The sequence below is a fragment of the Stegodyphus dumicola genome, chromosome 4, assembly GCF_044657685.1.
Source record: "Stegodyphus dumicola isolate Sdum_Otavi_A_Nest chromosome 4, ASM4465768v1".
In the NCBI taxonomy this organism is placed as follows: domain Eukaryota; kingdom Metazoa; phylum Arthropoda; class Arachnida; order Araneae; family Eresidae; genus Stegodyphus; species Stegodyphus dumicola.
Genome location: NC_140771.1, coordinates 165,890,926 through 165,917,599, shown reverse-complemented (window position 1 = coordinate 165,917,599; position 26,674 = coordinate 165,890,926). Strand labels below are relative to the sequence as shown.

The 26,674-nt window shown below is 33.7% G+C and overlaps 1 protein-coding gene across 8 annotated transcripts in view; it reads right to left on the bottom strand.

The window, feature by feature from the left end:
- The window catches only part of LOC146997746 (uncharacterized), a 42,963-nt gene that overhangs the window by 12,492 nt on the left and 3,797 nt on the right, over positions 1-26,674 (bottom strand). The window contains exons 2-4 of one of the 8 annotated variants that reach the window (XM_085815733.1): positions 17,729-17,971; positions 16,399-16,487; positions 388-6,914 (exon numbers count right to left, since the gene is read on the bottom strand). The exons of 1 other annotated variant lie outside the window; for it this stretch is intronic. In XM_085815733.1, the coding sequence (XP_085671859.1) occupies positions 2,608-2,982 (375 nt within the window). In that variant the 5' untranslated portion in view covers positions 2,983-6,914; positions 16,399-16,487; positions 17,729-17,971 and the 3' untranslated portion in view covers positions 388-2,607. Of the gene's footprint in view, positions 1-387; positions 6,915-16,398; positions 16,488-17,728; positions 17,972-26,674 lie in introns of those variants that run through there. 6 more of the 8 variants (XR_015040821.1, XM_085815735.1, XM_085815734.1 and 3 more) reach the window with 6 other exon arrangements.

Sequence of the window (26,674 nt, the reverse complement as noted above, 5' to 3'; positions counted from 1 at the left end):
GCCTGAAAGTATTTGTCAAAAGTACATGGGCGAGAAAATAGGGAGAACATTACGATTTTAATTGAAATTAATCTACTAATAAAAGCAGAGCAAATCGCATACTTTTCTCTTATAATCAGCGATAATTTGAATATCAATAGATTAAATACAGTAGACCAGGCTTAAAGCGGGGTATACGTTCCATCAAAATAGAACGTAATATGAAACAGCGTTAAACGAAGTTATCATGTAAATTAGGGAGTTAGGGGAAGTTGAGTAGGAAATTGATCAGGTATTTTACAATTAAATTTATTAATTATGTTTTTATAACAATAAAGCAAAAATTTATTTCTTACAAATATAGAAACATAATAAAAGAATATACATTTCAGATCATTCAGTCTCTTCTGTATTTCCAATTTTCTGCCTTTTTATCAAGAAGGTATCTAATGTAATTTGCGTTTTCTTTTTGCGCTCTGTAAGAAGTTGTTGGTAAGTGGATAAGGATTCAATAATACCCCTCCTGTTAAAATTTGGGTCATTTTCAATAAATTGGTCCATAATTTCTGTTAGAGTGGTCAAAGCGGTTTTTAGAAACGCTGTTGAAAGTTCTTTTTGCACTTCTTCAGAATCACTATTTTCAATATTTTTTTGTTTTGGTCCGCTAATTCCTTGAGTTCATCATTAGAAAGATTTGCTGCTGTTTTCTGGCATTATTTCTTCTGGCATTATTTCTTCATCTAAACCGGTTTGTTTCGCTAATTCCACTATTTCATTCATATCGCCAGAGTGTCCGGTGTCATCGCCCTTGCTTAAATCTGGCCAAAATGCTCTTCCACACCCCTTTCAAACATTTTTCTGTTACCTCATTCCAAGAAGGATTTATGTTTTCTACAGCATTCATGATATTGTTTAGTTTTATCAAAACTCTCTTATTGATATTTTTTCTTCTCAGTCTGTTTTTCAAACATCTATCTAAATGTTCGCCGCAGGTAATAAGCCTTAAAATTTGATATAACGCATTGATTCATAGTTTGGATTAAGCAGTTGTTATGGAAAATTGTTATGTATTATTTTGTTGTGTACAATTATTATGTATTATTTTACTGTGCATAAGGTATTCTTAATAAATATATAATTTTACTCTGAATAATGAATTTGTAATGTTCGTATTTAAGAATTAATGTATAATTAGTATTTCGTTCAATTACGGCAAAGCTCTTTTAAGTTTGGCTGAAGATGTGTTACAGTTAAAAGGGCGCGGTTGTATTTCTGTTTCTCACGAGTCGGCTTCTTGTGGAGGTCAGGGGTCGGAGTGAGCTCCAGTAGAATGGTGTTTTGGTACACAAGGGTACCTGGGCCGGAGGCCCTACCCCTTGTAGAATAAATTTGAAGTTTCGAATAATGCCAAAATCTTAACGTGTTGCATATTCAGTTCCATAATAGATTTGTTGACTGGGGAAGCTAAAGCAAAGAAAAATTAGCATTTAAAACATTAAGCGTGCTAATAGCGGCAAGTAAAGCAAATACGCCGTCGAGCTGACGAAAAAGTCCTTTCCGTAGTAGCGAAGTAGTGTAGCGAGTAATGGTAGCCGCTCATTTGTCGGAGTCAGTCACGTGGGAGGTCACCCTCCCAGAAACTGACCCCGCTTGCTGCTGTTTGGAAACCAGGTTAACGGGTAAGTAGAATATGTGATGACAAAAGTTGAAAAGTAAGTTAAGCGCGGAGAATTACTGCATTCCGACGAAATATAAAGACTTAGTATTCTTCATCCGCTATTTTCATAAGATACATTGCAGCTTTAAATCCAGAGGATAACTTATCAGCAGTTGTTTTCGCTTTTCGTATGTTTTCAATAATCTCTATGATTTTGCCAAGGAGTTCTTGGATTTTAGCATCCCGTAGCCAATTAAGGGCTTCTCCTGCTTCTGCTGGAATTTGGGTTAATTTTTTCTTTAGTTTGTCACTATAATGTTCCTTCAGTGGTGGGGGGCTAATTCCTTCGTTCTTTTTCGTGAGTTGCGGAAAATCATCTCGTGTAGCAGCAAATTCCTTCGGTTTACGTGGTGCAGGTTTTCACTCGAACATTTTTTTGGATTCTTCGCATCCACGATAGCTACAAACATGATTTTTCCCACAGAGCAGGCAGGTGGGTGTTTCGTCTTGTTTTTTGGGGCAGGTATTGCTGCGATGTGCATTTCCACATTTACAACATCTCACCGCGTTTGTGCATAGATGTTGGGAGTGCCTCCACTCCTGACATCTGAAACACTGAATCGGACGTTTTCTGGGGCTATATTTTTCAATCCGGGCATTCACGCTAAGATGAATTGCATGACCTTCGTCATTTCTCTTAAGTTCAATGAGCCAGATTGGCAATTTTTCAGAGTTGTATTTTTGCTTCTGCAGAACTGCTTCACCTTGATAACTGGATGTTTCCTTCTGACTAAATCGTCAAAAAATTGCCTCTTCAGTGACTTTATCTGGGAGATTTTTCAGAATGACTCTCAGAGGTTTTTCTCTTTCCGTCAGGTAGGTATGAAATGGAATTTCGTTCGCCTTCAGAAATGTAGTGACGTTTTTGTAGTCCTCCATCGTTTTCGTGTTAACATAGATTAGTTTCAATTTCATGTTTGCTTAATTTCGTCTTTGCATAGCTCTCTGAGGTCTCGTTCAACTATCAGCCAGTCAATCATCTCTTGCTTAAAGACAATTGGAGGTGGAATTTCATCAGGGCAGGCACTTTCAGGTTCTTTCTGTGTTTCTTCCAGCTTCTCAAATCTGTTTTCGCTAGTCATTTCCATCTGGACCGGTTCCGGTGGCTTCTTCTCGGTCTTTCTAGGAGAAATCCAGGGATTTTCTGTCGATTGTTCTTCAGTTTGCTTTTCACAATTTTCGCCTGAGTTGGCAGGTTCAGCAGGGGTATTCGATGTATTTCCGTTTATGCGGTTCAAAACATCTTCCAGTCCATGCCGTTTAGCTATCATCATGAATCTTTTCATCTCAAGTTCCCTGAAAGTATCACAGTCCGCAAATTCCTGAGCAACATCGAGTTCAGACGAAGTTTTAACTTTCTTTTTCTTACCTTTTTTTCCTGGGTGATTTTACAAAGTCTTCTCTCCGGAGTGGGAATTGCATGGATTTTCTTGATATCATCGATCGGTCCGATTCCGTTTCATCATCAGAAGTATCACCTTGTGCCCTAAAAAAGGACATTTTGCAGTACCCAAGGGTACCTGAAATATCTCAGTAAGCGCAGTAAAAATCTAGCCAAGGAGGCGTCGGAGTGCCCAGCTGCATTTTCCTCTTTTCGAGGGGTTGATCACGTGTTTAAGGTGTGCAGGAGAGAAAGTAATTCGGCTTTTTCTGAAGTAGAGAACTGGGTGATGTATTTATTACTTACGGATGTCGCAAGTTTAACTGAATTACGATTGCAAACATTCTTCTGTTGCGCGGGAAAGGGTCTGTCATCTTGTAGAAAATTCGGAATTCTTGGAAGTCTAGAGGCTGTTTATTGCCTCTGTTCTACTTGGCTAGAGGGGGGGTCCAAGTTTTGCTTAAAATTGGCTAAATTTTAATTTTATTAATATTTGAGCCAATAATGAATTAGAGGCGTTTACGTTGTGAGCATTTACCGAGCTTTCTTAAGCCGTTGCACTGTAGGTCGACTTTTGAGAGGATCGTAGCCCGGTGGCCCCTTGTGGGCGACCGCGGTTACGGTTAATATTGTTTATCGCCGAAGTACTGGCTGCGGGGTTCGGTCCGAGCTCGTCGCGAGCTCTCTTCAGATAGACTTCGGGCAAAATTGACGAAACATCTGGGGATAGATCCAGCGTTTTCCGTGATCGGCAACTTTTGTTTGAGAATCATGTCTCTGATGTTTTCCACTTGTGGAAAAATTAAATCTAAATTGCTCGCGCTGAAGTTCCACTTTTCTTTGGAAACTATGGAAAGAGGGAAAACGTCATCTCCAGTTGTATGTTTGCCAACCTGAGCGTCTCGAATCTTCATCAGACTGTGGTTTTATCAACTATTACGTATCGAATGAACACTGTTTTTGACTGCAAGAGTCTTCAGAATTGTTTTTGGACAGCGATGAAATAGCAAACCGTGACTGTCTCGAACAAATGCCAGATTGATTGTGCTTGTGTCAAGTAATTAAGTATCAACTGAATATTGTTTCTACGTGAGAGTGTTCAGATTTTGGGTTTTAGAGAGCGATGATCCAACAGTGAGTGAATTTCTTGTTATTTTCATTTTTGCCTTTTCTTTTAATAAGTAATTTTTAGGATTTTGGAAGTGTTGAATTCTATAGCTTTTGCTGACATTTTATGTAGATTAAAATTCGAATATTTTGCTGTTAGTTAATCAATTAATAGTTGAGAAAGTGTTACGAGCAATTAATAGTTGAGAAAGTGTTATGAGTAATTAATAGTTGAGAAAGAGTTATGAGTAATCAATAATTGAAAAAGTGTTAGTTTCCTTTAATGTTTGATTGTCATGATTTAAACTATTGAGTGCATGCATAAAGGATGAATATGGGGTGTTTCACTATAATTTCGTATGAAGTGAATAATTTTAACAATAAGATTGAAATAATGAGTACATTTTAAGATTATGCTTTGAACGAGTAGACTGGCCAGCTATCTTAAATTATAATGTGTGGGAATACTCAAAATGTATTTTTAATTTAAATATTGTGTGCTTCTCTTGAGTTTTAATTGTGGTCTACTATATGTCACCCATGTGATCCTTACGGAAACATGGTTACACTCGAACCTGGGTAGTAGAAAATCAGTCTTAAGTGTTTGTGACTATACGATCGCCATATTTAATTTATTATGAATTGATGAGGACATCTTAAGTGTGAAATTTATCTTTCCCTGGTCTTTTGAAGAGTTCTGAGTTGTATTTTAAATGTAAAGTGTTTTAGTGGTTATCTCTAAAGTTGAATCCATATTTATGTGTTTTAGGTTGGAGATCTGAATTAGTTTTATTTTAGTGAGAGATAGCGTGTTAATGATTTTGTTGCGGAAGTGCATTTCGAATTTTATTTGATAAATAATCTTTGTTTTTACCAAAACACCAGGGAGGATATTTTCGTTTTCTTTGATTTAATGAGTTAAGAATAATTTTTCTTTTAAGTAAAAGTTTCGTTTAGTTTCTTTTTTTTTTTTTTTTTTTTTGTCGCGGCACCAAAGAGAAAGTTAGTTAAGAAGTTAGTCAGCTTGAAAGTTAAAATGCGAAAGTAAAGTAATTTTAATAATAAATATTTTTTTTTTATTCTTTTCTACGTAACACAGTTGTGTTAGGCGGCAAGAAAACCACTTCGACTGGAATGATTGTTATTAAGTCATGTTATTATGCAGATAAATTCGTTGGATGGCTTGGAGCATTATTTAAAAGTACTCTTCATTCAAGATTTTTAATTTCGCAATAGCACTTAATAGACGGGCAAAAATATTCAGTGAACCAATTCTGGAAACTTTTCATAGTTACCCATGATTTTTTATTACACTCCCAAATTACAGGTAAAGTTGATTTGGATATTCCTTTCACAGCTCTTGGGTTTTTGGAATGGTAAACAAGTAGTGGTTTTAATTTGAAATCTCCGCTTGCACTTCCACCCAGTAGAAGTGTAAGCGATCTTTTGCAGCATTAAAAATCCTGGTGCACGTTTTTTTTTCTTTTTTTTTTTTTTTTTTTTTTTTCACGGGATAGAAATGTTCGTATTGGCATTCTTTCCCAAAATAGTCCTGTTCGTCCATCAACATTAAAAACCAATTCTGGAGGATAGTTTCCTCGTTCAATTTTTGTTTTTAATGTCGCTGCGAATTCAGCCTCCGCTTTCGTATCAATACTTGCTACTTCTCCTATAATCTGTATGTTATGAAGATTATTTCGATGCTTAAATCTATTAAAACATCCTCGACATGCAACGAAAATTTCACTTGTGTCGCTTGCCTCAACCAGAATGTAATTAAAAATTCCTCTTGCTTTTCCCATTATAATAATGGCACATTCTTTAATGGCATATTTAGTTCGATTTCGTCGTCAATCAAGTCGTTTTTCCATTTCCTCTATTGTATTATTTCTAGAACGGGTAATTCTAGTTGCAGAGTTTGTCGTAGTTGCAGTTGCCGATGACAGTATTTTTTCTTTACTCTTAAGAATAGTTCTTTTTGTTGAAGGGTCCAAATTAAATGCAGCACCAGTTTGAGATTGACGTTCACCAGTATCTAACCTTCTAATCACTTGCTTTTTCTTGTTGCTTTATTTTCGTGTTTTTTATTATCACCCATGATAAAACCTAAAAATCATAATATTTGTCACTATATCAATCGTTATATTATATAAATTTATACTTGCAATAACGTCAACAAATGCTTCAAACGATCAAAATTCGTTCGTATAACACCGCAGGAAAGAAGAAACACAGATAAATTGCTACAGATATCGAGAATCCTAACGCTGTGTGCAATTTCGGGGAATCGCACAACTCAAATAAAAGAGCATTAAAACGAAACAGCGTTAAGAAGGGTTTTACTGTATACCTAGAGAATTGTGAAGGATTTTTCATGAACTATCACGTCTTTGGAAATTTTAATTTTCTCCAACTGCACATTTTTTTAATGATACAGAAGAAGAGGTCTTTGCTAGACACTTTCCAAGCATTCTAAATAATTCTGAATTTCAGCTAATCGTTTATCAGTTATTATATTCAAATGGCAACAATTTGTAAATCAAATATATTTGGGACGCATTATGAGTATTTTTGCAGATTTTCAGACTTTTAATAGATGATATCAATGGCCATAAACGTATATACAGATTATACTGTTTGATATATACATTTTAATATTGTAACAAGATCCTCCTTTCTAACTCCTAAGCAGTCTTGCAGAAAGGATTTGGTTTCTGTCACTAATGACACCTAGGGCAAATAAAAATAATAAACTCTCAAAAATAAATCATTTAGCCACAGTAAGTTACAATAAGGAAAAAAAATATCAAAATCTTGAATAATAACTAAAAATAAGTTTACCTAATAATTAAGAAAAACGATAGCTTAGTAAAAAAAATTAATTCACACTTGGAGCTCTGAAGTTAAGATTACTTTTAATTAGCGAATAAAATTTATTCAGCAAAACGTTGCTTCAACAGATTAAAACAAAAACTATTAAAAGTTTTAATCCCTTTAATACTTTAATCTTTTCCAGCATTAAACATTACTCGTTAGTGAAATACCCCAACTAGATGTGCTTCAAAAGTGAAAATCCCAGGGAGGTTGCACTTACTCGATGTACGAAAGTGTTGTTGATCTGGAGCTGATGAATAATAAAGCTGAAACACAAAATCTATAGTTATTATGAATTAATGCATTTATACCGAACCTATTGATTTGTCACAGACATGGATACAAAATAATTTTTGTCATATTAGAACATGTTTCTTATGTATCAGATGAAAATCCTGAATATTAAATTCGATGATGAATGACTGATAACACATTAATGCAATTCTGAACATTGATTCATAATACGTAAATAATATTGTTTAAAATTATTCTTTTCTGTCTTGCTTCATGATATAAGGGGAAGGTTGCTGTCGATGGGCCACTTTTACTAAATGATCCTTAAAGTCGTCAAATTTGGTAAATATTTTACATGTTAATGTAAATATTATTTTCCATATACACATATCTAGGAATAGACGTTATAATTATGAAATTTTCAGTAATATTAGAACAATAAAAATAGGTGCTACTGGCCCAATGAAGAAACCGGTCATCTTCATTGAGTCGAGATGTTTCTGTGAATGGGCCGGTATCTATTTTTTTTAATACAGTATCAGGTTAATACAAATCAATAACATGTTTAAAATACTTTGAGCTTGATTCGTAAATCTAAAATGCTGGTTAAAAACTAGCACAGACCACTGAAAATACATTGAATCATATTAATAACTTTTCATTATTTACAAGGAATCAGGAGTTGGATTTTAGTTTAGTCTTTATAATCATAAAATAAGCCTAATGTGAGAATCTACAAAATAACATTGAATTTCTTTCAGTAGAAACAATAATTAAAATGAGAATTTGAGGTAATTTATAGTTATACCAGTATAAACAGAACAATGATTATAACTTGAAAACTTTCAAATATAGCATAAAATAATTACTAAGCATACTATTAACATTAGGCTATAAATAGCATAGAAATTACTGCGTCAGTTATGCGTTCTTGATGTGTCCACCTGCATTTTTCGCAATAATACATTTTGATCCCCTTTCTGACACCAGCACACTTTTCGTGAATCCACACTGTGAACGATAGACATTGAATAATGTCTTCATACAAGTTATCGCTACAGATAGCATAGAACCATGAATCCATGTTCGAATTGATTGCCTTATTTAGTGGAAGCAATGACACTTTAGCGTTTACTGTCTTCTCTGTTTCAGAAGTTTGGAGTCGTCTTTCCACAGCAGTGCCTTTAACTTTTTTTTTCAGCTTCTTCCAGGATCTGCTTGTATGGGCTACTTGTGATCATTATTGCTTTTGAGGCTTATCTGAGACTTTTCCAACTGAGAATTTAGACGGAATCGGAGAGATTTCACCCTAAGAAACATTAACGTTTGACCGCAAACTTAACTCAGCAGCTGGAAGCTATTCGTATTTTGTTCCATTGGTTGTTGCAACAGATTTTCTTCCTGGAGCCTGCATGCCATGTAACAGTCCACTAGTAGAAGCAGTTAGGCTTGTGTGAGGAACTTCTACAACATGAACGTCATTTGTTTCAAACTTCACCGCTGAAATAAAATGAAAGTCTTGAAATACATCTCTGTTCACCGTCCAAACTCTTGTTTTAGCAAAACCATTCATTGCCGTCCCTACTGTTGCTGCTTGTACATATGTTTTTCCAAACAATCTTGCCATATGGAACTGTGTGAGAACTTCTAATTTCTCTTCTCTCCGTCTCAATCTTAGAAACGTCAACCGTACTCGTATAGATTTATTTATGAATCCACTTTCGGGATTACACGCTAAACATGTGCCTTGTGGAGCTTCCTCTTATAACCCTTCTGCAAAGCATGCATGTTTGTAAATTAAAAGTGGTAGGACATATTGTCCAGCGGCAGACGCGCAACAAACTGCTATTCTAGTAGAGCCTCTATCTTCACTGGCAATGGATCTTACAACCTTCTTACGCTTCAAAGCAAGAATCTTTAGAGGTTTCTTTTGATCAAGAAGGGATAATTCGAGAGCGTTAACGGTTATAGACTTCTTCAGCGAATAACTATGTCATCATCTGCCTCCCCCGATTCTCAAGTGACGTTCTGGACCTCACGAGCAGAGGGATGGCCAGACGTGACCTTAGGTCTAGAACATACTGCACCATATATTCAAAACTGAAGAGTTGACAATTAATTCACCGCTTGATAACTTTTAAACTAGGCTTACCCACCAATTTCTTAGTTAGGCAAAGATATAAAACTAGATATGGTGATCATAAGCGGTTGTGGATCACTTACTTCAAAATTCTTACAACGTAATTGCGTTATTTGAAAGGAGTACGAATCAACAAATAATGTAGAAGATGCATTCAAATATGCATACAAAACTAAGCTTTATCGCAACAATACCAAGACGCATTATTGGACTCAAGAACTTAGGTCGGAACGAAGTAGAGTTCATGCTTTGCGTAGAAGAGCTTTGTATAATATACTTGCGAGTTTTTGTATTATGAGCTGTAGGAGATCGGAAAATGTACTATATACTGTAAGGTTTGCATGTGTGTAATGTATCAGTATTTACCTAGGAATGCAAATGTACTCGTTAAGAAGTAGATTGATAAAATACGGCATCTGCTGTATAATGTATTTCTATGTAATAATACTTGTGAAGGAGTAGATTGATAATACATTGTATTTGCACATGCTCTGTAATGCATTTCTGTAATAATATGGTTATGTTATAATATAGTACAAGGTATTGGTCTATCAAACACCGGTTGATAGTCTATAGGTATAAATTACAGGTATTGGAGACATACATTAGTTTCATAAGATGTATTTTGTATTTTGTATGGGCGCAGCCCCGGCCCCCCCCCAGCCGATTTAAATCGGCCACATGGCCAAAAGGGGACAGGCCCGTCCAACACAAAAACGAGAAGCCACCGAGCCGGCCGTGCTCAAAATTTACACAAGGAAAACCACAATTCAAAATTTACCTGAAAAGACTTAATATTTAAACAACCGAGAAACCAAAGCCCGAGACCCGAGTAACAAAAAAGGTTAAAAAAGGAAACATAACAAACACAAAATTACGAGAGCAAATGGTTGCAAGCCAAGTTAAAACAAAAATCCATCATTCACACAAAAATGAAACTGAGGAAAATAATAAAATCCACAAAGTTAGTAATAACATGAAACCAAGACAAAACAACACAGAACCATTCATACAAAACATAAAAAGAACTTCTTGTAAAATCTTGATCAGCCTTCGAATGAGCACAAAATTATTGAATAGGTCAGAAGATCTTAACTCTCAATTCCGATCTTTTCTTTATTGCCATTAATAATTTTCATTATTTCTTGAGCAAAATCTTTAAATCTGTTACTATTTACGATCATTTCTTCAATCTTCTTGTCTCCATACTTAAGCCTCACATCCCGGGTAAGAATACACGACTCGACGAAGTGATCTGCGTCACCGATCTTATCACAAATGAGGCATTTATCGTTGCCCTGGAGATGGAATCTATGTAAATAGAAGGGAAATCTTCCATGATTGGTTATAATCTGGTTGGCATCAATATTCATATAACATTTCATTATGTTTGAAACTTCAATAAAATTCAAGAACCTATTTCTTTTAATAGAGGTAGACCAAACCTGCTTCCATTTATCATAGTAAAAATTCTTCATAATTGAGATCATCTTTCTTCTAGCCGGTCTTACATCAAAATAATCCATACCATTCCCCAGGGCAGCCTCCTTTGCCAGTGCGTCCGCCCTCTCATTGCCAGGATGTCCAATATGTGCCTTAATCCAGTGAACATGGATAACATGATATCCTAATGCTCTTTTAAACAGATCTTTAATGTCTTCCAAAATTTCATTTTTAGGCTCTGGCCGGGAGAGAGCCGTTAGCACAGATAGGGCATCTGAGTATATATGTATACAGTGTCTCCTAGTAAGTTCTCTTAATATCCAGTTAAGAGTTTCCCTCAAAGCAGCCATCTCAGCCTGATAAACTGAATTATGTTCAGACATTTTAAATTTCTCTACATGTATCTCAAGTCCATAAAAATAGACAACAAAGGCTGAACCGACTCCCCCCCTCGAAGCCAGAGCCATCCGTATAAATTTCAATTTCCTGTAGGTCCAATTTATTGCAATCAAAACCAATGCTACAATAGTCCATAGGAGAAACACTCTCTGGATTAAAATATTTAATAAAATTGGCACAAACTTTAAAATCATTATAATTAAAAGAGTCTCAATCCATTACTTAGTAAAAATTTTTCAAAATAAAACTGGTAAAAAATCGAGAGAGGGGGCACACCGGCAAGTATGCACAGAACCTCCGTCGAGACCGTCCTAAAAGCTCTGGTAACAGCCAAGAGCCAGCCTCTCTGCAAAGAGTCTAATTTAGTTCTTAAACGGAGGAGCTCCCCTGCCCGGACACCCCATGCGCCAATGCCATATATGATCTTGGGAAGAATAACGCTGATATAAATTTCTCTCAGGGTGGCACCTTTTTGAACCAGAGTACTTGGATTAAAATTATAAACATAAAAAGTTAAAACCTTCTCTATCTTTCGTTGTATATCTTTAAAATGGGAAATAAAATTCAATTTCTGGTCTAAAATAACACCCAAATATTTCATCTCATCCTTAAAGCGTAGATTTTTTCCGTTAAATTTCAACCTAGGTGGTCTAGTATGAAAGCCACCCTTTGGAAAGTAAATAGCATTTGTTTTATCCAAATTAAAGCGAATAAATTGTTTATGGCTCCATCTATTAAATAAATGATCTATCTGGGAAAACCTCTGTTCCAACTTTTCCAAAGAAGAATCATACACCAAGACCAGAATATCATCGGCAAAGCAGTTAATTTCAATATTTGGTAAATCGATAAGTATTTCATTAATTATAAGGCTCCAGAACAGGGGAGCGCTGCAAGAGCCCTGCGGGCATCCTTTCGTGATCTCATATTTCAGGTTAACACCATCACTATTACCTTGAAAGAACACTTGTCTATTTCTTAGATAATCTTCAATTAAGTAGTATAATCTTCCAATAACACCTAATTTCCTAAGGGCAGAAAGGAGTAAAGGCCAGGTCAAAGGCACCATGTATGTCAAATGAGACAAGTGCAACATGAAAGTACTTCTTCTTTTCCCTAATCAACTGTATAGTGTGATAAAGTGCAAGTTCAGTAGAACGCCCTCTTCTAAATCCATATTGTCTAGGGCTAATAAAATCTTTCTTGTATAGAATAAAATTAAGACGATTTGTGAAAATTTTATCTAAAACCTTACCAAAAACTTTCAGAAGACAGATTGGACGATAACGACCTTCACTCTTCGGAACAAGAACAATTTTTCCAATTTTCCAACATTCAGGGAAAACAGATAAAATTAAACATCGATAATATAAAATTATAAAAAAGGAAGGATATTCACAAAAAAATTTTTTAATAATAGTAGCACCTATCCCATCCAAACCAGGAGCAGATCTTGTTCTTAATCTTGAAATTACACAATAAATTTCTTCGTACGTAAAAGGGGAATCATAAACTTCTCTATTATCCTGACTATTTTCTTCATGTCCTATATCTTCTTCATAACTCTCATCACAGAGTCCTCCACTCCACCGGAATGGCCCTCATCCAATTTCAAAGCACTGCGGATAATACAGTCATAGTACTGTTCGAATGAATCATTATTCTTATCTTCCCTATCCAAAATAATATGTTGTCTTCTTTTATTTGTAGCAATCCTGTAATACTTATCATAATAATATTTACTATTCAAAAATATTTCTTCTCTATATTGTCTTTTAGTAAACTTAATCTTTTTCTTATAAAATGCAAAGTTTCTTTTATAATCCACTTTCCTTTTAATACGCAACTCATCAGGAATGTTTTTAACTTAGTAGCTTTTCCTAGAGGCTCTTAATTTCCTTCTAAGACTGTCCAATTCATTAGTCCACCATACGGTATAGTTCTTATATTGCAAGGTCTTCTTAATCCATAGATATCTATTCATATTACTAATCAACAGTCTCTCCATTTCACTAATACAATTATTCAACTCTAAAGCGTTGGAGGAACAACTAACTTTGTCTTCAATATCAAAAATATCCCTGCGACTCTTCTTCACCATTATTTCAATTCTTTTAATGTTTCTAGAGTACTTCTTTCTAATGTCACTATTGACTTTAATATCATTCAAATTAATCAAAATATATCTGTGGTCGCTAAGGGTATCCAAATCTAGAACTTCATATTTAACATTACTGATATCCATACCAGATGAACAAAGTGCAAGGTCAGTCCAGCCACTCCCCACAGAGGAAAAAAAGGTTGGAGTAAAATCTTGAATATTTAAAAGCTTCAAATTATATTGTACAATAAAATCATAAGTTAAAACTCCTCTTTGATCTATTTCCCTAGCTCCCCAATTAAAATTCTTGGAATTAAAATCACCAACAACTATAAAATCATAAGTATAGAGTTTAAAAACATTTTCAAGTTGAAATAAATGCATCTCCAAATCCTCTGCAGGTGAAAAATAAACTGAAATAAGAGCTAATTTAACTTGATCCAGGAAAACAGTGATTGCGACAATACAATCCTGAAGTACATCTACTGTAAACTCTAAATTGCTATCCGCAACAATAATACCAGTCCTGCCATTATCAATTCCTACAACTCTCCAATTTCCAAGTAGATGGGCAATCTTACCCTTAATAGTATAGGGCTCTTGCAGCGTAATCACATTCAAAGGCTCTTTAATGATATCATTAATTGCAGAGAGCTGGCAAGAAGCGGCCGCACAATGATTTAAATTAATATTTAAAATATTCATGTATAACAAAATAAAACCAATCCACATTAAAAGCAATATTTTAAAATCAATATGTACAAATAAAAACAGTATTAAAATCAATCAATTAAAATCCAGTAAAAGTCTTGGCAAAAGTTCAATTGACATAAATAAATAAAATCAACACCAGAAGGTTCCAAGTCTTTATTAAAACCAGAGCAACTTACCAGGGGTGAGGGCAAAATCTTCTTCTTCTTCTTCTTCTTCTTTACTGGCTTCCAAAATAAAATACTTACCCAAAGGCCAATCAATAATAACAGAAAAAAGTAAAATAACATAAACAATACTAATTCAGAAGTCAAACAACAAAAATCAGCGTTATACCTACAAAATTTTCGATTTGCGGTTTTGCAGCTGAAGATGATGGTTCAGTAAAACCATCGAAACTAGTCCTGTGAAAATTTTGTAGGTATAACGCTGATTTTTGTTGTTTGACTTCTGAATTAGTATTTATTCGGCGTGTTATTGTGTCTTAACATAAACAATATCACACTCCTTTTTAGTATTGAATTAAAAAATAAACAAACAAAAAGTCCCCGCCGACACCTAGTCTCTCAATAAAATCTAGATGTCCAAATGATCCTTTATAAATTTCATTTCCTCTAAGTATACGGAACAATCCTTAGAAAAAGCATGATGGTGTACATCAAAATCTGTGTGAAATTTCTTATTGAATTCCACACAGTTAATGCAAATAAACTCTTCACTTTGACAATCTTCCTTTCCATGCTCCCTAGAGCAGGCGGCACATATTTTGACATTCTCACAAAATCTTTTTGAATGTCCAAAGGCCAAACAGTTAGTACAACGTTTAGGTCTTAAAAAGATCTTAGTACTATAGGCCTTCCAATCAATCCTTAATCGTTGATCTTCAATAGTGTTACCCTGGTATTCTCTAGTAACCTGATACACACGATGTGACACGAACTGCTCTGAGGCCCTCATTCTAAATAACGGCTTGACACAATTCCCCTCACAACAGCAATTTCTTTTCAGTGCTTGCGTAATCTTATCGTCTGACACTTCTTCTGAAACGTTATAAATAACAATCTTTGGTCTAATAAATTTCCTTCTTCTTGGTCTTACTAAAGAACATATTTTCTCATTATTCTTAATTACTTCCTCTAATCTCTTGCATTCATTCCGATTTTCAAGTTTTACCACCATATCACCGTTCTTACGGCAAAAGGAACTAACTATCCTATCTTAATTCATATCTTTTGTGGGTCTACATTGGATTTAACTTCTTCATAAACATCAACTCCATCCTTCATCGGGCGTAAGATGACCTCATTTTCTCTTAAATTATCTTCTCTATTCATATCTCTCTTCCTCCCATTTCTTTTTGATCTAATTTCAATCCATGGTTCTTCTCGAGTAGTTTCATTGGTCATTTTCTCCTTAATTTCATAGACCTCTTTTTCAATCGCATCCAATTTACTCACTATCAATCTTTCATTATCATTTGCATTATTTGTCTCTCTTTTAGCAATCCAGTCAGTTATAAAATTTAGACCATTACTTAAATTCGCAATAAGAATCTTCGGGACTCTCTTTTCCCTCAATGTGTCAACGATCTTATTCATATTACACATAACCGTCAGAATATCATATTCATTACTTGCAAAATCTAAGATGGTATCAGTAACCGAAAGCTCGTTTTGATTCATCTTTGGATCAGAAATTATATTATGTCGGCTTGGGAACAAACAAATCAAATTACCTCATAAAAATCAATGCATATAGATAAATCCTAATATAATAAAACTCTAAAAACTCTAAAAGTTCAAAGTTAATACATCTATAGTGTTAAAACTTCTTAAAAAAGATAGAAATCAATTTCCAATACAGCAAGTTCTCTTCAAAAATTCATAAAAGTTCTAAAATTCAATAAAATATCCATAAAATGCTAAAATCAGTATCTGCAATGCGTGAAATAATTTTTACAATAAAAACGAGAGTTCTAGCATAAAAACTGAGCAAATCGACCAACGGGCTGAAAGACGTCGAATATGGTACACCAAAATATGTCAGAGCTGTTCCTCCACCGGGCAAAAGACTTGATTATATGGTGCACCAAATGATTATTCCTTCCAATAACATAAATCTTCTAATATTAACAAATGTCAGCCTCGTTAGGCCTAGCTCACTCTACAATTTCAAATTCAAATATATTCAAAACCATGAAAGATAGAACTGTGCTTTTAAATATAAAACTAGATAGAACATGTAAGAGTCTAAAACAGCCGACAAATTAAAATTGCATAAATAATTCATCATATAATCAATGTAAAACTTACTCGTCCATGCGAGATGGGCGTTCCGGTGTAGACGAAATTTAAATTCCTCATATCTTGAAAGAAAACCAATTTCAGAACTTGCACAATACCTTTTTCGAAAGCGGAACACTTAATTAAAAATAATTATACACTTTCACAATCCACAATCAACTTTTAAACAGGAAAATAGCAACTTTAAGCGGGAGCACATAAACAACCATCCAACATGGATTCCAACATCATTAACATTCAGTTTCATAAGATGTAATTATTTTTGTATAATGTTTTAATATGTTATGTTTTAGTACTTGCTAATACTTCAAGAATGTATTAGCATGTATTCAAGAATGTGCTATGTATTTGTATTATGTAATTGCACCACATATTTGAATTTATATTTTATATTTGTATCATGTATTATTAAGTATACATGCATTATGCACGATGGATAATAGCTCTAACTCCCTAAAAAACACAGTGCAATTAATATCTTCAAGGGCCTTAAACTGCTGAGTTGGTAACCAATTCTATATGGATAATATAATACTCTGGGATGAAAGCCAACTCAGCGGATTTCAGGTAAATTTAACAAAGTGCGTAAAGCACATTTATCCTTATTTTCGCTTATAACAAATATGGCAAATTTCAAAACGGTAAATTTTTTCAGTGCATAAATGCACATATATCTTTGAAAATTTTAAATAATAAGTTTTTGCAGGTGTGTCTAGAAATATTTTAAGGTTTTGGTAAAATTTGTAAAGTTATAATTCCGTTTTTACGTTTTGAAAAATTTGTAAAAATTACTAAATAATAAAAATTTTGAAAACAAATCAGAAAATAGCAGTGAAATTTATTTTTATTGAATCTAAATTCGAACTCGGAAAGAAGGAATTAAACAAGTTTAACGAAAGAAGAGATATTAATAAACATGTACAAAATTCAATTCACACTGAGGAGCTAAAATTTTGACAGTTAATTTTTTGAAAAGTTAGCCGTGCGATTTTTGCAAAGCTTGGCACTTTGGCACAATTTAAGAATCGAAACATGGAAAAAATAGGTATGTTATTTCAGAAAAGTCCGATTATTTTATGTCAAAATAGTTATGTTAGAACAATGCTATATGTAAATCTAATGCATAGCCTTAATCACGCTTTCGAGACATGAAAAACGCAAATTAAATTCTGTCAGTTCGCCCAGTAGAATGGGAGATACAGAACTGTCCCCTTTTTTTTGTGTGTGTGTGTGCGAGGTGTACTTATGTTGTAATAAGATGAATAATTCTGTAGCATCACATTCTCTGAAAGTAGACTTCTCTATACTGTACACGTATCCTTGATAAATTTTCACTCACCTGATTACATAGCATCGTAACAAGAGCCAAATGGATGCCATTCAAACTTTTCCTATAAAAACTTCTCTTCTTCTGATAAAGCACGAATTGTGTCACGTAAGCCGTTAATTTCGTCACAATAACACCACCCAATCAGCCGCGGGTGGAGCTAATCGGAAGAAATTTATGGTTCCAAAACTTGCAGCGGTCGGCGAAAAACTTTGGCAGTGAAGGATCTCGGGCTTGAAATGCCAAACCTTTTACCTGGAGACGCAAGCATATGAATTGGCTCATCTTGGTCATAATAAGAAATTTAAGAATATAAATTTTACATTTTTATTTAATAGAATGTTTAAGATAGTAATATAGGGTATCGTTGAATATGCGTAACTAGTAAGTCTCGATTCTCTAATGAATCGAGAACTTGCCAGCAGCCGAGCGGTAATATCGCCGAACACTGGTATAGTTGAACTTCGGTTCAATTTCAGAGTTTCTGGTTTCCGAGGGTTTTCCTATGTGTAACGTAGATGCAAGTCAGTGTCCTATAAAAAGTCCTCCTCGAAGACATCCCTTTTCTTAGGGAAATAGCCATGGAATGCTTTGCTATAATCAAATAAACCAAACCCAAACAAGTCTTTAACGAATCGAATAAGCGAATGAGTGAATAAGTGAAACTCGCTACGGTATGAATTGCACAGAAATGAGAATGTGAAGGTGTTATTAAGTAAAGGAGACTGACTTATTTTATCGTTTTATTTTACAGCATAATTCAGACTCTTGACAACAATGAGCCATAAAGTTAATAAAAAAAAATTAAATTATGAAATTAATCAAAACCTTCCTTGTACACAATATTTCATTAAAAATATTGTTAAAAAGTGCTAAATATTAATAAGTATTTATCAGTTGTATCTATGCTATACACACTTTTTCTCTTCGCCTTTTCTAGCATAATATTATAATATTGTGCAAGCAAAGTACTGTTACTTTTCTGAACTATCGTATAATTAATAATTACTGTTTTAAAAATTAAAATTTCATATTGTGTTAGTACTTTAAATTACTTTTATGTTAGAATTTACATTTAGATAATAAACAAGCTATATGACGAAACGTGACGTAATAGAATTTCTGGGAAGTATATTACACATTAAACTATACTGTACCATTCCCCACAACCCTCTACTTGCCGAACATTTATTAGCTCGAAAGAAATTCGTGGGGATACTCGAATCCATTCATCTAAGGACAGGGAGACAGATGTCAAAAAAAAGGTGAGCTTACATATGCAAACAACCAAGCCTTACACGTTGTTGTAGACACCGCATTCTGTATTTAGGGATAGACTTCGTTAAAGAGTACGATTCTAAGGCAACGAAGCGATTGGTTTGGTTTTATGTGACTAAAGCAAAGTCTCAAAGGCTATCTGCCTAAGGGAAGGGATGCCTTCGTGGAGAACTTTCTAAGGGAAACTGACTCGAATACATGTTACACATGGAGAAAGCCACGAAAATGCCCATGCAGCCAGGGAGGTGGTGGAATTCGAACGGCGGAACGACCTACTAGTGTTCAGCGGTTTTACCGCTTGACCGCTGGTAAGCCCGTAACGAAGTGAGGGAATTAAATCAGAGATTTAAAATGCGTACCAAACTTCCAATAATTTAATTTTCTTTGGTATACTCCCTTGAAGATAACACCATTTTACGTCAAGTGTATACATAATTTTTAAATAGAAAGGGTATAATCTACGAATTTCTTAGATATAATTGATTGCATAATTTTATATAGACAGTTTATTCCTTAGAAGTTACAAAATTCCTTAGAAGTGATTGATTTTGGTCTGCAGAGAGCTTAAGAGACTTTCTCCTTTTGAAATTTCTTTTAAAATATATCCTGTTGAAAAAGCTTTGCTTTAGTGAAACAAAACTTCTTATTTGGTAGTTATTAGAGAAGGTTTAAACCACGTCCTTCTAACAAGATCTAAATTAATGTGAAGTATATTTATACCGACTTATACTCAAACGCATGTCTTAGTTGCCTTAACTGATCATATTTTAATGGAGTTAATTTAAAATACGTATATTTTTTTAATTTATGAAAGTGATGCTAAAGCGGTATTTGTAAGAATCAATTAGCTTATGATGCAGGCAAAATACCAATATGTGGCTGAATCTATTTTTGTTGAAATTTTACTAGATTTAGCCATAGCATGGTATATTTACAGAGTGGGAAAAGATGGTCATCATCCGTGTTATTTCATGTTTCGCAATGTCAAGGAAAGGATCAACATTTCTGTTTTTACATCCTCAGCTGCTTTCGGTGAAACAGAATTCTGTTCTACTGAAATACTGAAACTGAATATCGAAAAGAACATTGAACACAGATCGTTTCTTTCTCCTCCAGCATATACTGAACGCAAGCTTTCCCCACCTCAAGAAATCTTGGAAGTGAGCGTGGAATTCGATATTTAGTCAGGTCGCGGTTAATTTATTTTGTGAGATAATAGCATAATAGTAATAATACACCTTACATAACAATACTACAATAATAATAACAATAACATAACTGCAATGTACCTCATTTTTGTTACTTTACTACATAATGGGTCAATTGAATTAATAAAAATTCAATTTCAACATTTCAATTCTCAGTTTTGTATCTCTGAAACTCTTTTACAAAACGTTTTGATAAAGAGAAGACCAGTAAAATAATTCTTTATCCCGTGTATAAGAGAAATAGGTTAACCTGAAATATAATACAGTAAAATACAACCTTCAACTCATTAGAATCACTTCTATCTTCTGGAAAAGTAAAAAACATTGAATAAATTGCCATCTTATTTCATAAAGTAAAACTGCTATTTTTTCACACCTTTAAGAAATGAAATGGATTTTATGAAATAATTCAATTTTTTATGCATTTTTTAAAAAGTGATATTTTTCACTTTAAGGGGGCTCATAGACCTTAAAACCCCTTATGATCTTCGAATATGTGACTGTTGCACGAATTGGGATATTTTATTTATTTTAAAAGCAATTACTTCCAACTTTTTACAGCTGACTACATAATATAGCTGCTTTGAAAAATAGCAACCAGAAAGTTTGTGTTGGCACAAATATTTTTGTAATTTAATCCGCTTTGTGCCAAAATTTTTCGTCATGTTTCCACCTTGCGCGCATGACATTTTAAAAATGGCCAATGGTACATACCTGAAATTTGATGAAATTCTTTGTATGGGCACTATTTTCTAATTGAACCAAAAATCTGATGATTATTTTAATATTAAAAAATTTTATGCATGAATACATTACAGATTTTTTTAATAAAATACATTTTATAAACTCAACTCCAAACAAAATAAAAGTTTAACGTGAAATTCTTAGACTTTTTGTTTCACAGTAGTTTCCAAATGTTATAAAAGCTATATATTAAATATGGAGTTAAATTATGCAACAGAATGTTTTAAGATGTGCGCGCAAGGTGGAAACATGACGAAAAATTTTGTCACAAAGCGGATTAAATTATAAAAATATTTGGGGCAACACAAACTTCCTGATTACTATTTCAGAAAGCAGTTATATTATGTAGTCAGCTGTAAAAAGTTGGAAGTAATTGCTTTGTAAATAAATAAGTTATCCCAATTCTTGCAACAGTCACATATTCAAAGATTTTATGGGTTTTAAGGTGTGTGAGTCCCCTTAAAATATGCCATCAAGGGCCCGATTGAATAAGACCGGTCGTAGTAAACACTGGACATCAACCTGAGATTAAATCCGGAAAAGGCTGTGTGCATATGATTATTTTTAAATACGATGTAAATATGAAACTCTTTCCGTTCAGAGATCATCCACAAATATATCTCCTCTTTCAGGCCGATTGGCTTCCCTTATTTTGACTTGTTAAATTGAGAATCCAATTAGAAATATTTTATTTAAATCTTTAATTCTGAAACATTTTATAAAAATTGTAGATTTATATTTTATGATATAAAAGTAGTGCCTGCTCGATATATGTGTGTATGTGTAATACAAATTTGTGTATGACGTTGGGAACGATGATGATAATGAAGTGGGATGTTTAATGAAAAAGAAACCAAGATGAAGAATGATACAATAAGTATCAGAACTTTTTTCAGATGCAAACAAATTTATAAAATTGGTTTTACTGCTAAAGAAGAAGGATCTGCATCTGACTGAGGTGATTTTATATCAAGTATAAATTATATTAAGTAAAATAGCTGCAATCCTGCATCACAAAAGCCACCGTTTCTATCTTTGTTTTTCAGTTCACATTTCTCATTATTCAATCATCAGTGTCGAGCTATGATGAACTACTGATATGTCATTGATATTTTAGTTTCATTTTGCAGATTCCGGCCTAGAATACTTGTTTGTGGTCTTTTTTTCCCGAATTCAATAATATTCTCAACAGATCATGCCGTTAACTCACTTCTGTAATTTGAGATGGATACAAAACGAACAACACAATTAGAAGGTGAAGAAATAATGACAGTTAAGAACTGTAAGTAGTTATAATAAGAAAGATTAAATAGTAAAAATGGGAAAAAATGAAGTAGTAAAATAATTGAAGAAATAATAAACTAATAAGTAGTTAAGATTAAGAAAAAAACTAATATTTATGTGGGTTAAGAATCAAATTTACATGTGTAAGAAACTGGCCTATTTAGTGACAGACTATTCAGCCAACGTTCTCACAAGTCCAGGTTTTGCATGCGTTATAGCTGGTACTTAAAATGACCTCCTTGTAGACCACAAGTCATCGAACGTGACGTGAAATAATGAAAAAATGCATGTGTACCCAGTAAAATCATGTACTTGTCTTGATAAGTATGAATAATTAATAGAAATGAAGTTACGTTCAGAGAATTGTTTAATGGGATTTCTTGTGATTTTGCATTTATGAATTTTCTGTCATTGATTTATGTATAACGTATTTTCTCCCTCCTTCCCTCATTCCTTCCTGGAGCACGTTCAATACGTATGCCGAAGGTCCGGAATTTGAATCCTGACAATGACATTGCAAATATCTTCAATTTCATGAGACTGAAAATGTCTATAAAAATCTACAAGTCGTGCCCGAACTAAAAGATGGTAGACGCTAATTCTCCATTACCAGGATCTGGAGACTGGGTCCAAACCCTGGAGTCATGTCCCTAATCCCCAGTAGCCCTTTTATAAGGTATTCTCTGCATCCTTCGTGATGTAAATGAAAGCACCCTCAATGCGTATTCGGTAAGTCTGGAGTTTCTTCTCGGCGAGGGCATTGCATATATGCCACGTTTCTGAATCGATATAATAACTCTACACATGAAATGTTAAAATTTCTTTGCCAAACTTCATAATGACTTCCCAAAATGTGGTGATATTTTAACAAGTAACTACTCCTTTTATAATCTATTTCACGGTTAAAAAATAATTCAAATGGTTTTGCTACACTTGAAATATATACATCCTAATCACAGGACCTAATATCAAATGAATATTACGAGAAAAATTGGGAAGATATATTCCAATTTTTCTGTGAATCGTAAAATAAAGGATAAAATAAGAAATAAAATATAAAAATAGATATTTTCGGAACTTACTATGATTAATAAACTATTGTAATAATGTGCAAAAGAAATAATTGATAGTTCCATTCGATGCTGTCTTCTGTTGCATATCTACGATGTAATAGATATTAAATACTTCTCAATATGTAGGCAGCTAACGAGAGTATGAAGGCTTTGAATAGCTAATTTCGAGAATTTTAATGACATAATGATACTGCTTTAAATATAAGCCAGAATGTCTTGATTGAACTCTGAGAGAAATTGTTTGCGAGTCATATTTTTTTTTTTTTTTTTTCTGGGGGGGGGGCTGCTGACATCACCATCGTGCTTCTCATCGAATTCACCTTACTCGGTTTTGAAAATGTATTTTATCTTATTCTCACCATTCTCCTGCTTAAGAAATCTTTAAATCATCTAAACTGGCTCCCAAGGATGCGAACAAATGCATAGTTTGATCCTTCTAAATGCTGATTTTTTAATTTTTGAACAGAATTCGAAATAAGAACTATTTGAGCTCATATTTTATGAAGAATTTTATTTCAAAGCATCTTTTCGGATGCCAATACTAGAGTTGTCGTTTTCATATTCATTGTGAGAAGTAACTGTGTTTCATATATTCACTCAAATAAACGATAGCTTTGAATCAAGTATTCCATCTGATTATAACAAATACATGGTAATGTATTGCTGACAGTCGAGGTGTCGTTTTTTAAATATCCTAATCACTGATCACACACTTTTCATTTTTTTTTCCGAGTGCAAATAAATTTTCTTGTTTAGGCTATAATAATGCATAAATCTTTCAATTTTGTTATAAATAAGTCAACAATTTATACGTCAACATAGGCAATCATGTAGAGCTTAGAGTATGACACTTACCTTAAAAATATTCTTATTTCATGCTCCTTCAACGGTTCGATTTCTGTTTGAGAACAGTTGGGAGCGTCTAAGGCTCCCAGATTGAGATTGAATAGTGGTTAGAGGATACTACTCTGCGATACCGAAAGGCATAGGTTCGAATCCCGAAGAATGCTTGGATGTTTGTAAAAGTATGATGTCTTTGCTTCATAAGAGCACACTAAATATCTGGTTATCAAGTCCTCTTAAAGTCCTTTTATGTAGATTGGTAGTAGGGAAGAGGGGTGGAAGACTCTTGGACCACCTCCGGGGGGACCTTCCTCAAAATTGGGGTGGAAATAGAAGTGCCTTCTCTGGCAACCATTCTTTCATGAAATTCCTGGACGAAACGACAACGACAGCAACAGCAGCGTCTAAAAAATTTGCACTTGCAAAAAACATGTCTGCTGTATTTCTGAAGAGTTATTTTTCAGTAAGGAACTGTTGTTAAATGATTTATCGCTCACTGCAACTACAAAAATCATTTTTATTTATTCTTTAATTTCATCTGTTTTCGGAATATGAACCAACTTTATAATGTATTCCTTACGTCTCAAAAGATTTCTAGAAGGATCTAAGTGATATAGTTTAGCTTTTAAACAAATTTTCACCATAACCTCAAATCATATTTATTATTTTTTATTTTTGCTTTGCACTTGAAAATTGCCAATGAATGTTGTCTGCCGCTTAATGCCTTGTGATCTTGTAGTGAGTACATTTCAGTTATTTAAATAACTAGCATTATTGATATGTTTCGCTACAATATCATTTTCTCGCCTTCTGAGCGAACATTACATATGTGTCACCTATTCTCTTGCGCAAATTTCTTTATTCTATTAATTACTTCATTTCTATGACGTCTTATATTGATATAAATTTATGATCACTAATTTGGAAAACAAGACAAAAGAAACGCCCGCTTACTCCACAGTTTGTGACATGACTGAACTGTTAGAAGAATGGCACGCGTTGGCAATCTGTCTAAGAGGAGAGATAACTTCGTAGATTGACTTTCCAAGGAAACTCAGTTCATATCCACATTAAACATGAGGAAAATCAAGAAAATGCCCATGTAGCCAGCCCGTTCGTCTGGAATAAACCCAGGTCGAACTACCAACGTTCAGTGATTTTACAGCTCGGCTGCTGATCAGCACATTTAGGAGGAAGTTTGGACTATATACGCCCTAAAGAAAGAAAAATCAGCTGAGGCTCCGAACAGCAAATAGACGGTAAATACTTCGGGAATTAAACGAATTAATTTTAAATACGCACTTGTTAATAATTTCTGCTTTAAAAAGTTTATAATCAGCAATACGCAAATAATTTTAATATTGGGTAAGTTTCGCGATTATACTCGTCTATTTCTTAAATAAAAAAAAATCACATATCCCTACTAATAATTTGCCTTTTCATAGGTTTGCCTGAGTAACATTTTAATTTTCAGCATTATATAAAAAATTTTGAAACATTTTTGTTCAAAATGTATTACTATTACCGTTGCGTTTTAATTATTCGTTTCATTTTTGTGTCTATTTAAGAGAAAGAATTTGGGGCATCTGGAATAGGAAAATATTATTTCTGACAGTGCCATAACTCCAGAAAACTCCCCTTTGATATATATATATATGAGTTTTGCTGTTATGTTATCAGTTAAAATTACTCAGTAGAATATAAATTTCGTTTCAAGAAAAAGGCATTTCAGCTGAGGAATTTCGCATTTTGCCTGAGGCTATTTATGTTTATGAAGTTAGAATTTCCCTCTCCATTATTAGCTTTCCATTATTTAAATTGTGATGGCATTTTTCTGAGTAATAAACTAAATATTAATATTTCTTATAACGACTATGAAATAAATTAATTGCGAAATTTAAGTTATTGTAATTTGAACAGTATAATAATTTTTCTCATTTGCGTCAATTAATTTACTAACATAAACTTAGCTTTTGTTAGCAGACTCGTATCTTTTGCTGTAATATTTTCATAAGGAGTGGATAATGTAAAGGTTTATACCATAGTAATTTACATTCTAAATTATGCATGCTGTTTGTTCACACATCTCACGACTGAAAATTTAAGATAATTTAATGGCATACACTAAGCAAATATTTCGCAGTATTTGCGGAAAGAAATTTTCTTTATCCTTTCCTCATTTTCATTACATATTCCTTGTAAATGCAATTTTTTCTACCTACTTTATAGATTTCGATATTAAGGAATATAATCAATAATTCTCATTTTAGGATGCAAAATTTATTATTATTTATTTTAAGATCACATCTTTTATAAAACGGTATTACTTTTCTTGAAGAAAAAATTATCGGCGTAACTATTTAGAAGTTTGTGCACATTTCTTTCACGAGTTAAGTTTCCTCCTGAGAGGATCACGAAGACAAGTACCATTTTACGATGGCTAAAAGATATGTACAAATGCAGTTCTTGTTTCAGTGAATTCGATTCGGGAAGTTCCTGTACTCTAAAGATAAACGTCACTTTTCTCT